The 13,553-nt window shown below is 38.9% G+C and overlaps 1 protein-coding gene across 3 annotated transcripts in view; it reads right to left on the bottom strand.

Annotated features, from left to right (window-relative positions):
* LOC131126083 (BMP/retinoic acid-inducible neural-specific protein 3-like) overlaps nucleotides 1–13,292 on the bottom strand; it is a 36,718-nt gene extending 23,426 nt beyond the window's left edge. For 2 of the 3 annotated variants that reach the window (XM_058068262.1, XM_058068263.1), the window contains exons 1-3: nucleotides 12,904–13,292; nucleotides 12,317–12,614; nucleotides 1,395–1,597 (exon numbers count right to left, since the gene is read on the bottom strand). In XM_058068262.1, coding sequence (XP_057924245.1) covers nucleotides 1,395–1,597; nucleotides 12,317–12,582 — 469 coding nt within the window. In that variant the 5' untranslated portion in view covers nucleotides 12,583–12,614; nucleotides 12,904–13,292. Of the gene's footprint in view, nucleotides 1–1,394; nucleotides 1,598–12,307; nucleotides 12,615–12,903 lie in introns of those variants that run through there. The other variant, XM_058068264.1, reaches the window with a different exon arrangement.
* Nucleotides 13,293–13,553: the final 261 nt, after the last annotated feature.

Genomic DNA, 13,553 nt, shown 5'->3' with positions numbered 1-13,553 from the left:
CAGTAGGCGTATGCGTCACAATGACGCAGTAGTACCAGAAGGCGGCTCGTATGTGAGCAAACAGTGATGCTACAAACTCTTAAAAAAAGAGAAAACTAGACAGCAACTGTATTTAAAAATATGCCTTTACCGAAAATGCAGTCAGTAAGCTGATGTGTAACAAAGTAACAAACTAACAAAGTAAACCAATAAATGATGTATGACTTATGGAGGCAAAAGTTAGGTAGTTCTTGTAAAATTTGGATCATGCAAGACTCTGGACTTAGTACAGTTGGAACCCGATGTTTCACATTCGCATTCAACATTGTCATTGAAAAGATATCATATTCACCAAGGGGCTGTCAGGATGGGGCTTTCAAGGTTAGGTAGTAGAAGTACAAAAGAACATAAATAATGAGCAAGGCGAGCCCATCAACACAAACAAACTAGTATGCCAAATTTATTTAAAAGTAGTAATAGGAAACAAAACTAACTCGCCCACCTCAAATATATCCACTTATGTCAGTTTTCCCATCTGGGAATAAAAAAACTCCTACATATCGAAAGGCAGAGCCTTCGTCCAGAAAGTCAACCCTCACTGAAACTGCAAAATAGTGTGCATTCACAGAAAGCCATTGCAAAAAAAAAAAAAAATGCTGTTTAAAAAGCCAGCATTTCAAGAAATGCTGCAAATGTTTCACAGACAGTATGGATTGTCTGTGGAAACACCAGTTCTACAAAGATTACATACTAAATGACATATTGCATTATTATTATTTGGTGACATTTTTTTGACAATAATATAGTTTAATGCAAATTTGCATTGTTTTGTGATATAGCTAAATGAAAAAGTTCATATTTTTGCATTCGTCCATGTTTTTAAGTCACAATTTGGCGAGTGAAAATGCTCAAGAGATTCAATATAGCATTCAGTATAAATATGGTATAAATATTTGGACACAGATGTTAGACATCAGAGAAATGGTCAGTTATTATCTTTACTATAGATTCTGGGCCAGCTATTGCATTGCATGAGATAACAAATGAACCTTTATACAGTCGTGTTGGATTGCTGCTTACAGCACGTTTCCAATAGCAATTCGACTCAGCTGGCATTTGCATCAATTCTCTGTAATTTGTTTGCGGCATATATATTTCCAAAATACACACAATTTATGAAGTGCACTTTATGAAAAAGCTTCAGTAAGAGAAAATAACAATGATGAATGTCAACAAAAAATGTTTTACCCCCAAGTGTACTAATTGTTGTATATGTTTAATCAGATTTGATGATTTCTGAGCCAAAACAACAACAGCGATCTGCAGGGATGGTTATATTCTTTGTTACGAGATTAAAAGGACACAGTAATAAGTGGTGTTGCATATATATATACTTTGTGTGTGTGTTACTGTACCTCCCAGAGTGGCGGAGAGGAGGAGGTGGGTGCCATATTTTTTTATCAGACTTTCAGTAATCGTCTGCAAGGTCGGACGCCTCCCCAGCTGGCGGATGCTGTGCATGAATTCCGGGTCGAGGGGCAAAGCCAGACCGCCACTGCCACCGAGACTGTCTCGTTTGTCCACCGCCAGGCTGTTGACCTTCCATCGACCGAACTCCCTGGACACACACACACAGACACACATTTCATGACTTGGATGCAGCCTTTAGCGGCATTTGTCACTTCCCAGCCACTAGATGAGGTCAATATGCAATCTTACTGAGGATACAGCGTTAGGGTGTGCTGTTACATTGGCGCTTCTATACTCCCCAGCCACACATCATGTTTCTAATTCAATGGGAACAAATCATGCTGGTTTGTTCATTAGCACAAATTGGACTACAATTTTCCATGAGATTTGTAGATAGTTGGTACACGTCTTCTCTGAAAATGTTCACCCTGATATAAGACAACACTGCATATAAGATAGCCCTTGTTTTAAAAAAATAAAGACAAAATCCATCCATATTTTCTACGCCACGTATAATCACTGGGGTCACATGGGTATGCTGGAGCCTCTCCCGGCTTATCGATGACAAAATCAAATGCAAAATTAAGGAAAAAGGTCTAAATGGTGGCCTATTGAGGCCAAAGTGATGTTGAATGTTAATTTATCCATTAATTTGTCATTTGTATGTATTTTGCATTCTTTTCACTAGGGAAGATAGGATTGTTGATCTAAATGCCCTTACGTGCTAAGCAGGGAAAAGTGCAAGGTACTCTTCTTCTGTTCCATATATTATATTTGACTTTATTTGATGTTTAATGATATGCAAATTTGGCCGGAACGGAGCAGGAGGGGATAGAGAAAAGAGGAAAAAAAAAAGAAGACAAAGGGACAAAATGCGGGGCAATACAGACAGAGACAACAACACCAGCAACAAATGCCACAACAATAACTAAGCAACAGAACCAAATAGCAGGACTACATTAGCAAATGACTACTACGGCCACCACAATGGAAATAACAAAATAATATCAACAGCCACAGTGATAATACTGTATCGAAAAATTCATACTTATTAGTAGGAACAGTTGGAATGAAAGTATTAATTATATTAGAGAGCAGATTGACAATAACTGTCACTCTCACTGTAATAAAACCAACAATTTAATAACACAGTGAATTAATCAGTGAGCACAACCAGTCCCCAAGACCAACGAGAGACCACACCCCACAAGGTTAAGGAGCACTGAGGGGTGGGGGGGCACACCAATGGGCGCAGAGCTGCCTGCGCCAACAGGAAAGAAGCCCGCCCATGACCAGAAGTGCCAGCCCACCCTGACACACCAACAGTAAAACATGATGGTGGTAGTGTGATGGTCTGGGGCTGTTTTGCTTCTTCAGGACCTGAATTCTGCTGTCTACCAAAAAGTCCTGAAGGAGAATGTCCACCTTTCTGGAACTTTCTGGAAGTTGTGCATCCCATTACATCTGGCATAAAAGGATCGAAAAATAACATCATGTCAACAGTAAAATATGGTGGTGGTAGTGTGATGGTCTGAGGCTGTTTTGCTGCTTCAGGACTTGGGTGACTGTCTGCCCAAAAATCCTGAAGCAGAATGTCCACCCATCTGTTGGTGACCTCAAGCTGAAACCAACTTGGGTTCTTCAGCAGGACAATGATCCAAAACACACCAGCAAGTCCACCTCTGAATGGCTGAAGAAAAACCAAATGAAGACTTTGGAGTGGCCTAGTCAAAGTCCTGACCTGAATCCTATTGAGATGCTGTGGCATGACCTTAAAAAGGTACTTCATGCTGGAAAAGCCTCCAATGTGGCGGAATGACAACAATTCTGCAAAGATGAGTGGGCCAAAATTCCTCCACAGCGCTGTAAGAGACTCAAATTATGACATTTTTCACAGGATATGACAACTTTATAGCCCTGGCACTTCTGATTTCAAGCAATGTTCATTAGAAGTAAAAAAAAAAAATAATGTGTTATTATATCTCACAAAACTGAACAGAAGGTCCAAATCAGATGAAACAAAAGTAATAATAAGTAAGACTAACGTACGAGAACAAAAAGCACATTTCCTGCTGATCAAACCTAATGAGCTGAATCCACCCTGCAAAGTAATAAAAACTTTAATTTACCCCAAACTGACAGTGGATGAGCAAGGGAGGGCGGCAGTAATGGATGCAATCTATGACAATCTCTGCCTCCTTATAAGTAACAGGGCTCATAAATTCTTGCTTCTTACATCTGCTGACAGCAAAAAGCAGCATTGGGAAGTGGATGCAAACAAACATTTCTCATGTCTCAATTCTTTCTTTGTGTTCTGCGTGTATAAAAGTAGCACTAGAACAAATTGCATAATTAAATCTGTGTGGATGCTATTTTACTGTTGTGCACTTTTATGTATATTGCTCTTTCTTCCTTTAGTAATTGATTTTTCCGGCCACAATGCAGCAATATATGACTTCCTGCAGTGAAATATTGTCTAAATAAAGCTTCAGAGGATGTAGTAACACTCTGTTTAAGCACTGATCGTATACACACAGACAGCTCTTAAGTCATCAACACAAGATTGGTAATCTGCAGGAATTGTTTGTTCCAACTTTAAAGGTTCTGTTTAACTTTAATGTGGACCACTGGATCACTGGATTTACACTGTTTACATTTGTGGAGAGAAATGCAATCGTCAAAAGGACTGGACTCTCAAAGGCGGCTGCTTCTTTTTGGGCATTCATCCAAGTTATTTGGACCGCACTGCTATTGGGGAAGTAGTCAGTGAGAACACGATTTCAAAGGTTTTCAAATTGCATGAAAAATCAAGAGTAATGCATCCAGTCTTAGTGCTGTAATCATCAATGAAGTCCATATGAGGAAAAAAAACACAGTAATCCCTTACGGTTAATCGAATTTCGGCAATAACAATAACTGTGTACAATCTTCTAAATACGGTTAACATTATTGGAGCCCTCTAAACATGAAATAACACACACATATTAGCCAATATAGTAGATATAATCACAGAACATAAGCCATTTAGGATATAAATATATGTGTGTCGGAGGACAGGAAGTGATGACCCCAACAGTAGCCCGTGTTATTTTTATGATTATTATCATCATGATGATTATGTTGTTATTATTATGGTTATGATGTTATTGTCCCTGTTGTGAGATCATTTAAAACTGCAATAAAAGCCTGTTTTTTAGGGCGATCATTTGTTTTTTTGGTCTCACCAAACAATTACTGACATCTAGTGACCAGTATGGAGAACTACATTCACAATTTGAATGCGTCTTCTGAATTCCTTGCATATGTATTTTAGTATATAAAAGCATTTTGTATGTGTATGTCAAAATGATGAATTTAGGTCAAATAATGTGTAATATTTGCTTGAATATGCATTTGTTTTAAACTAAAAATATATTCAAACGTGAAACAACATGATTTATTAACTCATTCAATCCTAGTCATTTTTCAAAATCTATTTTAGATGATTTTGTTTGGTTTTCAAGGCGCGCATAATGTTGTGTTCTTAGGCTATAAAGATATAGTTTAGACTCTCATCTTTCAATCAATCATTCATTCATTTTCTATACCGTTCATCTTCACGAGGGTCGCGGGTATGCTGGAGCCTATCCCAGCTGTCTTCGTTCGAGAGGCGGGGTATACCCTGGACTGGTCGCCAGCCAATCACAGGGCACATATAGACAAACAACCCTTTCCCTTCAATACGTAACCATCCTTTACATAACGCAGTGAGATGCCTTTGAAGCATCAATTTCAATGGGAGAAATGCAGGCTGAGTTCTTATAAAATCTACTTCTGCCACCCTGGGTTTGATTTTTTGGCGTAAAACTGCATGAAACTCTCTTCTTTGTGCCTCTTGCACAAAAAAACGTAAAAGGCTCGGGCGAGCAGTCGGGTTAAAAAAAAACGTATAAATACATTGTTGCAAGATAATGTAAACTTGCAAACAAAGTCTGTTTTTTTGGTGATCACCAATTACTGACACCTCGTAACCAATACAGAATACTACAGTCGCAATTCAATTTTTTATGCATCAAAATGCTGAATTTGCTGAAAAAAAATGTTTTAAAATTTTTAAAACTCTATAAAGCAAACACCATGACCCTCTGTAAAAGTAAAAGTAAAAGTAAAGTAACTGTTATGTGTCTCCTGGTAGTTTTTGTGTAAAGTGGGAGTGTGTGCCATGGATAGCAAGTGTGTGTATTGTGAAAGCCTGGATGAGAGGCAATTAGACCAACAATGAACCGAGCTATTAGATAGAATCTCAAAGTGTAAAAATAATATTAATATGCAACAGACGCAGACTCAATGTCATGGCCTTTAATAAGGAGAGTGTCTTTTGCGACTGTCACTCTGTGTGTCATCACTGAACAAATTTCATGTGGGTCATAAGTCATCTTTTAATTGAGCTCTTTGATATAGAGTAAATATTTAATTCACGCGTGTATGGTTATTTCTTTTGATTTGTGGCTTTAAAGTAACATGGGGGGGGGGGGGGGGGGTGAATAGAATGAAAAACCTGCATTACGTCAAGCAAAACTAATGCTAAATAAGTGAATTACCTGTAAGCCGTTAAAAGAATCTGTACTGTTTCTAATGCATCATTCAATCAATAAATTAAAGGTTTGGAATCCTTTAAACTCCTTTGAACAAAATGATTGATTTTCTTGGGGTTTTATCTCTTCAAGTCAAGCACGGATTGAGGACACCCAGGTAAATTAGCATGCAGTCATCATTCAGCATCAAAAGCTTAAGAGTTTCCAGCTGAACGTTGATTACTAAGTACCACTGCGATTGTAGGAAATGTGGCATCGGAGCTAAACAAAGTCAAATTGATAGTGTGTCTTCTCTCCTGCTTAGACTGAAGCTATTTTTAATGGCCTGGTGCAGACCACTCGGGGAGGCTTTGTAGAAAATTGATCTTCTGTATCAGTCAGTCCAAATAGACCTACCCTGTGATGATCACGAGATCACCGTTTGTTCGCCTGAAGATATAAAAGCCACTTCAAACAAGATAAAGAGCACGAGTCCAATTAGTAAAAGCATCATCAAAAGAAAACCCAGAGGATGCTAATGTCTTGAAAAGACGTCACTGGAAGGCAAACAAGGCCAACCAATTGTTGTGGGCCGAAATGAGATCACTGGAAAAAAGACCTATTTACTGAAGAATCCAGGTTTGGCATTTATGGCGGTAGGAAAAAATGATGAACACAAGCACCGTTAACAAAAACCCAATTAAAGACAAGTACTGCACAGGCAGCTGCACCCCATTTACTTCTTCGATAAGCATCTTTGAGCACTTACCTCCAAGGCTCGCTGGAACTACAGCAAGGCCAAATGTGAAGAGCGTAGAGTACCTCTAGTCTAACTATACTTTACAGTATTGGCAAAGCACATAAATATAGCTCGTTATAACATTGTAGTGTTTTGACCATGTGTCCATGGATACATGGACATAAGTGAAGAATGCAGATATTAAAAAGTCATCTTTTCCATTAAAGTAGCCGTCTCAGGGCTCTTTTAGACAAGAATGCATGCAATTAACTCATTCAAACATTTTTCAAAAGCTGTCCCTCTGGCAATTTTTGATGATTTTGACTGATTTTTCAAGGCACTATAGACCCATAGAACCTACCAAAGGAAACATTAGACTCAAATTTCATCAGAAAGAAAAGTTTGTTTTTACCTTTTTTTTAGTAATCAGTAGTAGAAGATAGGTAAGCTTCAGGAAAATATCAGTTTTCAACAGAACCGCTTTTTGTGAAAAGATACTTTTCAAGCATAACTTTCACTTTGACACAAATTTAGCCATACATATTGAGGCAAAATGTTTGAAAAAACCTGAAAAAATTGTTGTTTTACATGAAAATTTGACAATTTTAAGAAGGAACTATTTACAATTGTCCCATTTGGAACTGAACCATGCGTAAACCGGTGCATGCTACAATGGCCAATGCTTTCTCACTTCCTGTGTACTGTGCAGAGTGTATTTACATGGAGAAGATTGGCCGGTGGTACAGTCTAAAAATGGAATTTAACAACAGTAAAAGCCATAAAGTCAAAATATTAAGACAAAAAAGTTCATTCATTCATTTTCTACCGCTTATCGTCACAAGGGTCGTGGGGGTGCTGGAGCCTATCCCAGCTGTCTTCGGGCGAGAGTCGGGGTACACCCTGGACTGGTGGCCAGCCAATCACAGGGCACATATAGACAAACAACCATTCACACTCACATTCATACCTATGGAAAATTTGGAGTAACCTAGCATGTTTTTGGAATGTAAAATAAGGTGTTATAATGAATCAATGAATAATGAATTACAATTTCTGAAATGAAAGCCTCTCCCCAATTATGGCCTGTTTCCACTAAACGCCCTGTTTTTTTTTTTTGCACTTTCGATAAATAGACATCCTGGTTATCCTGGCATCCTGGATCCCGAGGTTCCCAGGCCAGTTGAGCGATATAAGCACGTTTACATGGATTATAGCGGCGGATATAGACACACGATTGGAATATTCCTTTCCATGTATACTATTGCTTTCGGAAAGGTCCTTCGGAAAGATTCCATTACTTAAGAGAAAAACTCCTCATGTAAACGTGGTTATAGTCCCTCAACATGTCCTGGGTCTTCCCTGAGGGAATAGGGACCTGCCAGTTGGATGTGGATCTACTCCCTTGCGTATGACACCTTATTTTTAAGAGACAGTGCAGTCACTCTACATAGGCAACCCATTTCAGCGGCTTGTAACTGCGATCTTCTCCTTTCGGTCACTACCTGTAGCTCATAAACACCGCTGAGGGTAGGAACGTAAATGGACTGGTATTGTGAACATCACCTTACAGCTCAGCTCCGTCTTCATCCTTCATAAAGGATAAAAACTGAAAAAAAACCCCTGAAAAATGGATGATGTCTGCATTACATTAAAAAACATGAGTGGTCAGACACATGGTTGTTGTTGCATGTGTTGCATCCGCTCAGGGTTGCTAAGTGTACATGTATTGTGATCTGCAGAGATACATATATTATTATTAAAAATACTCTTTTAGATAAGTAAAGCGAGGACGCGGTAGTCATCTGGCATGCATGTCATGTAGCACAGAAACAATAACCGCAGGTTTCAGTATAGCTGTGGAGTTATTGAACAAACCTTTATTGGAGTTCACTGTAGTGACACTCCATGGGATACAAGCCTCGTTCTGCTGTCTGTGCTGTTTTTTTTTTTTTTTTTTTGGCATATGTGTACATATTGTAGCGTGCTAACGCTGCAACCACCCAAGTCTCACTCATTATGAGGCCCCTTGGATACAAATGTCAGTGAGTGAAATCACTTAATGTCTTCTAGTCCCACAGTGCCGCTTGCTGCTTGCTCCGTGCATCTCCCTCTCCCTCTCCCTCTCCCTCTCCCTCTCCCTCTCCCCTCCTTCTGGGAGGCAATCACCGCCACGAGAGACGCTGCTCAGCAGAGAAATAATTGGGGAACCGGGACAATGTGGAGTGTGCCATTACAGCCAATCATCATAGCAAGTGGACAGCCTCAGTATCCGCCTCTGACGGACAGATGGGCATCATAGATCTCGCCCGTGGTTGTAGCCGACAGCTATTCCATCAGCGGGCACATATGGCAAGCAGAGGAATGTACTCCATCCACAATATGACATATCATTACATGCATTGTGAGCAATCAATTGCGATGAAACCAACACAGTGAAGAGAGGAAAAGTGAAATCCAAAGGAGCAAGTAGACAACGTAATCATATGCTACTGCATGACTGGCAGCCACAACATGTAGGGCTTAGTAAATTGTCTATCATAGAGGTCGGCAAGGTAGCAGAGCAATATTAGCCCCGAGGTAGTTTCAAAAAGGGATTACTGTAGGAATCCATTTCTGTCCCTCGGGGTATAATATAGTCGATAATACGAACTCTGTGGTACCTTTTTCAGGGTCAAAAGCTATAAGTAAGTTACTTTAGAGTTGGAAGTGCTAAAAGTCAAACGCCAAAGAAAGCAGTACTACAGTATCATCGCTTAATAGCGGAAGTCATCTTTGCTGAATTGTTGTAATTCTATCACATTATAGTGTTTTCAAGGATGAAAATTTATTTTTTTTCTCCAAAAATTATAATTAATTTTAATTTATTATAAATTAATATTAAAGTAATTATGAATTTAATTATGAATTTAATTATAAATTTAATTTAAAAAAAAAGGTCATACCACAGCATCTCAATAGGATTCAGGTCAGGACTTTCACTAGGACACACCAAAGTTCTCATTAGATTTCTCTTCAGCCATTCAAAAATTGACTTGCTGGTGTTTGTCCATCTTAAATGTTTCAGATGATCAAACTAATTTAAATTTAATTTAAAAATTAACACAACTGAACAAAAAATACAGTTTTTAAATGAAACTTTTTTTATTATTAGGGAAGAAAAAATATACATGGCCCTGTGTGAAAAAAGTGATTTCCCCCTTGGTTGGGTCACCCTTAGCAGCAACAACTGCAATCTAGCGTTTGTGATAACTTGCAATGAGTCTCTTACAGCGCTGCGGAGGAATTTTTGCCCACTCATCTTTGCAGAATTGTTGTCATTCAGCCACATTGGAGGCTTTTCCAGCATGAAGTACCTTTTTAAGGGCATGCCACAGCATCTCAATAGGATTCAGGTCAGGACTTCAAGTCTTCATTTGGTTTTTCTTCAGAAAATGTGTTTGCAAAATAATCACAGCCTTATTAAGCTATTATTTTGATATGTATATTCTTATCCACATTGTTTTTCTCATCCCTCGCCCCAATCCCACTGTCCCACTGTGTTTGTATCACAGTACACAATTTGTTCTTCATTTCTTTGCCTCAGTCACCAGAGTCCTTGTCTAATTATTGTCTGAGAAGAATGGCCTTGGGCCTTCTTAGGTTGGTATCCTTACAGGTGCAATAATCCCGTGGAATTGGTTTCAAACCCCACCATGATAAGTGAATTTCTGCAAAGCAGGATTCCTTATTAATGTATGAAAAGATCTTTTAGTTTCAGCATAGAAGACCTCCTTATGGCCTTCTACATATAGTTTTTTAACATTATTAGAAACCTCTAGACATAAAATAGCACCCCTATGGTCACCTTTATACTCGCAATACCCAATATGGTAGACATAATCATAGAAAATAAGACATAAATAAGACTTGTTACAGTAAATGTGTACAGGAAGTGATGTCAGGGGATTTGAGTTTTAGCTCGGTGTGGATTACGCCCGCAAGAGTATTAGTACATTGATTCATTCATTCATTCATTTTCTACCGCTTTTCCTCACAAGGGTCACGGGGGTGCTTGAGCCTATCCCAGCTGTCGCTGGTCGCCAGCCAATCACAGGGCACATATAGACAAACAACCATTCACACTCACATTCATACCTATGGACAATTTGGAGTCGCCAATTAACCTAGCATGTTTTTGGAATGTGGGAGGAAACCGGAGTTAGTACGTTGATTATTATGTTATTATTCTTGTGCCCGTTTATAATTAATAATAATAATTCAAACCTCCAATGAAAGCCTGTTGTTCAGACAAACAACTACAAAGCATCATGTATTTGAATGCACCTTCTGAATGCCTTATATTTTAATTCATTTACCAATTTGTATCCTTTAAAATGCTTAATTTAGGTAGAAAACTAAAATATATCTGGACCAAACAATAGGCCATATTCAACCATGAAACAGCATGATTTATGAATGAATATGAATGGATTGAGTAAGACCCTCAAACAATGCACAACGATGAGCCAATTCAAAAAACAATACAAGCAGGTGATGTTTGCTAAATGGACAAAATGCACTTCCATTCTCACGGTGATCGACAAGACCGCTAAGTGTAAAATTAAAGAGTAAATCCATACGGGAATTTATCTTATTATCTTTCTACATAAATACAAGGATGAAGAGTCTTGAACCAGTCATGATGTGCTATACATATCACTATATTGACACTTACTATGGTACAAAAATAAAACCTTAAACTATATTAGGAAAACAGGAAGTGAACAAATGTAACAGTTACTGATTGTAAAAGTACCAGATGGAGGGGTAGGATTTAATAAGCTTTGCTTCTTCCTACTCCTTTTTTTGGACATGTGGAACTGTGAACTGATTATGTGATGCATTCAATTGTAATCTGATGCATGTTCAAAAGAAATTAAACCATTACCATTACCAATATTTTTTTGAAAAAACGCCACAAAACATCTTCTTTTAGAGGTATTTCTGTTTCAAGTCAATTGTAGTCCTCAATGCTAAAATTAGGGAAGATATTTTGAAAAGATCTATATATGCGAGATTCAGGAGTCATTTTGGTATTGCTAAATTTAGATTTGAAGTCATCAAAAAAGAAAAAAGTAGCAGTCCAAGTAAGTGAGGAAACTTCTTAAGTATTGCTGCGGAGTACTCGGAGTTACAACTTGAACTGACATCTATTTCCGAATGCAGGTCCATGAATTGTGTTTGCGGTGACTGCAGCATGAAGAATGGGGGGGGGGGGGGGGGGGGGTGAATTTCCCACGATTAGGTTTATTCCTTTTCTTTTCAGGCTGAATATGTAAAGACAGGTTGGCTGAATTTCACATCTCAGAGTCTTGGCAGGTGTGATACCTGGGAGGGCAATCCTGAGAGTGGGCAGGTTTTCAGCACATCTCGACAGCAGCTGCCTTTGCTGATTAATTCCACTCTAGTTTTTAGTGCCATGTTAGGTGAAATGAGAAAGCACATGCACATACATTGCCCTCCCCCAAAAATGTATACATTGCATATCCTCCACGATCCATATAGACAACATACAGCACACACAAACCTTTCTCACCTGTAGATCTTGTATCTGGTGCTGAAGCCTTGCTGGTTTCTCTCTGCAGCTTCTGTGAACTCCAATGACTGGTGGAAGGGTCCTTTATCCGACAGAAGCCAGGCGAGCGAGCCGCCGAGGGCGCCGTCGCCCGGTCCAGCGACTCCGACGGCTGCGTCTCCGGTGGCGGCGGCCCTTGAGGTCCTGCAGCAGCAGAGCCAGAGGCCAAGAGCCGCACTTATCCATAGCAGAGACAGCCGCTTATGACTGATTCTCTGAGAGCTCATGCTTCGCCCAACGACACCTCATTCTCTCTGGACTGCAAAAGGATTGCAATAACTAGTTAACTGAGAATAGTGCATATTCAAATTAATTTAAATTAAAAAATATAAATATAAAAAATATAAATAAATAAATATAAATATATAAAAAAATAAATATAAATAAAAAATATAAATATAATATATTTAAATAATATATAATAAATAATATATAATGTATGATAATATATAATAATATATAAATATAAAAAAATATATATATAACAAGTATTAAAAATCTAAAAAATATAAATTCAAATACAAATTCAAGTGCTGCATTGTACTCACCTGACTTTTCAATTATGACCAAATGATGCACTCTTGGAAATAAGTAGTCTTCCAGCCTTGCAAGACTTGTGGATAAAAGCTTTCCTGTTCAATAACCGGACAATATTGAAATTTCTTTCAACTTGATTTCGACTCTCGCTCAACTTTCTCATAGGGATGCAGACCCCCAGCATCCGTGCATTCCTCCACTCGTCAAAGCACACAGTTCATTCCGGATGGTCCAAACAGCAAACGTCTTCATCCCCACACACAAAAATCTCATATTGTATGACTGCTGTTGATAAAGCTGTTTTTTTTTCTTCCCCTTTTTTCTATTTTCATGCAAAATTCTGCGTGCACCCTGCTGCACCAGCTGTTCTCCTCCTCCTCTTCCTCCCTCATCTGTGTGAGCTGCTTGGTGAATGAGCGGCTGCTTCAACACAGAGAGCTTTTTCTCCCTGCACCCCCACCCCCCCACCCCTCCGCTTCGCCTCCCCCAGCTTTCCTTCCAACACCGCCTCTCCCTTCCCTAAGCCAGCGAGGGAGAGGGTGATGTGTACAATCTGAGTGGATTGCAGTTCTAGGGACCAGCATGGTGATAAGCATCAGGATTGCTTCTATCAGTCAATACCACCTTCACATGATTCATCCTCATTATTTGGTATTACAGG

This window comes from Doryrhamphus excisus, chromosome 3 (genome assembly GCF_030265055.1).
Source record: "Doryrhamphus excisus isolate RoL2022-K1 chromosome 3, RoL_Dexc_1.0, whole genome shotgun sequence".
NCBI classification, from domain to species: domain Eukaryota; kingdom Metazoa; phylum Chordata; class Actinopteri; order Syngnathiformes; family Syngnathidae; genus Doryrhamphus; species Doryrhamphus excisus.
Note: the sequence above shows the minus strand (reverse complement) of the source record. Positions and strands in the feature narration are given on the sequence as shown.